Here is a 3775-nt window from a genome sequence, read left to right as displayed (position 1 = left end):
GACTACCTCCCAAAAATGAAGGACAAAATCGTATTAAAAGTTTGATAAAACAGTTTCTTTTGTCTGACAATTGCTTACTTACAATGGCAGGACGATCATCAGATAGCAATGAAGGTATAAGAATTATATTGTATTCTTTGTCTAGTGATACAATGATTTCAAATCTGCTGAGCAGCATACAGCACTGGTGGAAAGGAAAATGCTCATCTTTGAATAAATAAATGTCATCAATACTGAAGATATTTTGTTTTACATCAAGGTTACTACTTTGTTTGACAGAGAAAACAGCAGACAAGAAATCACACAACCATTGAGGATCAACAAAATATAAGTCATCAAGATGGTGTTTGTGATCATCATAATGTAGGAGAGCACCAACTTGATGTAAAACTTTAGTAGCTGCACAAAGCTCCTCATCAGCATATATATGTATCAACAAGCCCAAGGTCTCTTACCATCCTCTTAATCTCTGCAGCATGCATGATAGGCTTATGTTCTCTATCCTTTACTTTCTGGTGAATATTGGTAAGTTTGGCATATGATTTGTGGTAACTAGATGGAAGTTTGGCACCCATCACATACTGATCATTTATCTTGTACTCTGAAGCAGCATTGTAAATGTCAACTTTTAACTGAACCACATTCTCCATTTGACCTTGCAATCCAACCATAGTAATTTTGGCAACAACGAGATGCTGGTACTGTGCAGTGAGCTCTTGTGCCTTTTGCAGAAGATGGTCAATCTTTCCTGCTTGACGATCTTCTTCCGAAACTTTGTCAAGAAAAGTACCTACAATGACACAAGAATCTGGAGCTAATAAGGCAATATTACTGAGCCATGGCTTTAGGTCAGCTACTCCATCATCCCCTTCAGTGATATTCCATACCAACAGGTACAAGAATCGCTGTGACATAAAGTATTGGTGGACTGCATAGTATTTTTCTTGACCTGAAAACTCCCAAATGTTGAAGTGGAAGGATTTTCTGTTGTGTGCTGAAGAATATTTCCACTCACTGATATCCAAACCAACCGTCGGCTAGTTGTTAATGTCATGGTCTCTTAGTCGAGCAACAATTGTGGACTTTCCCACAGCTTGCTTTCCGACAAGGATTAATTTCATATGAAAATAACCATGTGAGTTTTGCAGTTGATTGTATAGATAATGGACACAATCAGTTGTAGTTTTGCATACACTCTTAGGGGGTTCTTTTAAATTATCAAGACCATCCAAGTTAAGATTGGTAAGATACCTTTGTCGACCTAGCTCAGTTGGGAGCATACATATTTTAGAGTTATTGGCAATGTTGAGTGTGGTTAGGCTCACAAATGAACACACGCATTGAGGAACAGTGTGAAACTGATAGCCACTGATGTTCATTGATTTCAAGTTGACAGCCACTGCAGAATAGGGTAAGCTTTTCAATTGGTTAAAGGACAAATCAAGCTTAAGAAAAATCTCAGACCATTCTGGTACATCAGGAATTTCCACAATTTCATTGTGTGACAGATTTAACTCACTGATGCTGGGTAGCTCTAATAAGCAATGGGGAATTTCATTTACTTTATTCTGTTGCAAATCAAGCTTTGTGCATTGCTTCAGATAACTGCCCATCTCTGGTGGCAGAGAAGTAAACTGGTGACTAACTTCTTAACCCACTGAATTTTGTGCAGCCAAGATGTTTCTAATGTAGACCAAACCACAACACAGTACAATTCTCCCTGTCAACATCTGTCCTGAGTAAGAGCACCTCTCTTGCAGCAAAAGCATTGCATCTTCGTGCTATTTCAATAGGTATCACAGTCTTATTAATTTGATTGAGAACAGCAATGTTGAAGTTCGGACAGGTTATCATCCTCCTTTAACTGTATCTTAGTTTCTAATCCATCTGTAATTTCACCAAGGAGTTTCAGGATAAGGACAGAATCGTTTTCCATAGCAGCTTTGATAAGTAGAACAGCTGCAGTCACTGCATGTTTTCGTAGCCGGCGACTTTCTTCTAGAGCTTCATCAATGTTAGTTGCTCCACGTACAATCAACTTTGCAACATTTCTTCGATTTCCAGTCTCTACAGCCACCATTAGGGCACTGTTGGTGCAACCATCCTCTAACTGGTTGAGCGGTGTCTTCAATAGTGAGGTGAGATTATGACTATCATCCCTTACTGCTTTGATAAGTTCTACAGTAAATTAAGCACACATATTATACTACACGATACTCATAAATAGTTCATAACAACAATGCTACTATAGTTCCCTCCATTATCCAAACTCATTGGGCCCTGGGTGAGTTCAGATAATCGAAAGGTTTGGATAATATAAGGCCATTCATATATATACACAGCCCTGTTCAATTACTCTAATAGAACATACAATTTTGTCAAAATACTCTAATAGAACAGTCATTTTCACAGTTCAGATAATGGAATGTTCAGATAATCAATGGCCTGATAATAGAGGAAAACTGTACATTTTACTGTCCAACTATTGTGATTATTTTCAGCAGCAAAGAAGTAGGCTTGAGCCAATCATGCTTTTGAAACTGCATAAAATATTAAGCTCCTAAGCAATGCTCCAAAATTTCCGTTTATGCTCCAACTATGCACAGTTGTGTCCTATTATGCTCAAAGTATGCTCTATCTTGCTCTATTAGAGTATTCAATACATCCTCCTCACACAAAGAGCTGTAAATCAGATTTTTACTGTGTTTGCCTGTTTTATACCAATTTGAATCATGTAAAAACTAGTATTTAAAAAAAATTGTTAATTAAAAAGGAAGTAGGGATCTATGTAATAAAAAGTAGTTAAACAAGAGATGAATGATGGTGTTACAGCATAGCTCAGTGGGAAGTCTCTACTTTGGCAATGAATAAATAATAATAGCTAATGTGCCAAAGGAGGGACTTTCCAACTGAGCTATGCTTTAACACCATCATTCATCTCTTGTTTCTCTACTTTTTATTGCATAGATCCCTACTTCATTTTTAAATTAACAATTTTTAAAAATACTAGTTTGTTTATTGTTGTGGCACAGCTAGCTACAATTTAACTTGTATTAGTATACTTGTATTTTCCACATCTGTAGGTATGGAAAAGGCAGATACAATCACTTATAAACATCTTGCCCATTTGCTCAGTGAGAAGTGGAGTTCCCCATATTCTGTGGTTATGGGCAGGCTTTGCTGTAGTTTGGGGTTCTCCTTGCTGCACCCTTCAGTAATGTGTATCAGGGGATTGCGTTCTAGATCCAAGCTTCTCTGTGTGCCTCCAGCCATCGACCTTGCTGTTGCTGAGGAGCACCTGTCTCCTTTAGAACAATAACGTAATATATGCAGATTTTATATTCTTCTTGCTTCTTTTTCTTATAAAAATAGCTATGTCTACCAGAACAATGTAACTTGTACCTGTTCTATCATACATGACTGTTGTATTAGAGTGACTGTTGTATTAGAGTATATCTAGAGTCAGCCAAGGGGTGTGCAGCTAGCTAGACCAATAAGGAGTAAGGTGATCTTGTTTACAGTTAAGTAAATAGCTAGATTGTTAAGAGGTGGGGTCCGTACTCTTCCACCTAGATCTTTATTTGGTGGGCATGGTCGCAAACCTATCGCAAACCGGATCCCAATCGTGAAGTTGCAGATATCTAGCAAGTGTACCTCTTATGGTAGCGCCGGGACTGAAGTGGCATCTAAATATGCCGCTGAAAGAAAGCATTAATACAAAAAATTAATGCCTCGTTATGGTTTCGTTGGATGAAGAAGACAAGCAGCCTGATTG

General features: G+C 37.9%; 1 protein-coding gene across 1 annotated transcript; it reads right to left on the bottom strand.

Moving 5' to 3' along the window:
• Nucleotides 1-1037: 1037 nt before the first annotated feature.
• On the bottom strand, nucleotides 1038-1613 carry LOC136239907 (uncharacterized). The gene has a single exon (XM_066030651.1). It carries the CDS (start codon nucleotides 1611-1613, stop codon nucleotides 1038-1040), a length of 576 nt encoding a protein of 191 aa, XP_065886723.1.
• Nucleotides 1614-3775: the final 2162 nt, after the last annotated feature.

Source organism: Dysidea avara, chromosome 12 (assembly GCF_963678975.1).
Source record: "Dysidea avara chromosome 12, odDysAvar1.4, whole genome shotgun sequence".
In the NCBI taxonomy this organism is placed as follows: domain Eukaryota; kingdom Metazoa; phylum Porifera; class Demospongiae; order Dictyoceratida; family Dysideidae; genus Dysidea; species Dysidea avara.
This window is presented reverse-complemented; position numbering and strand designations above follow the sequence as displayed.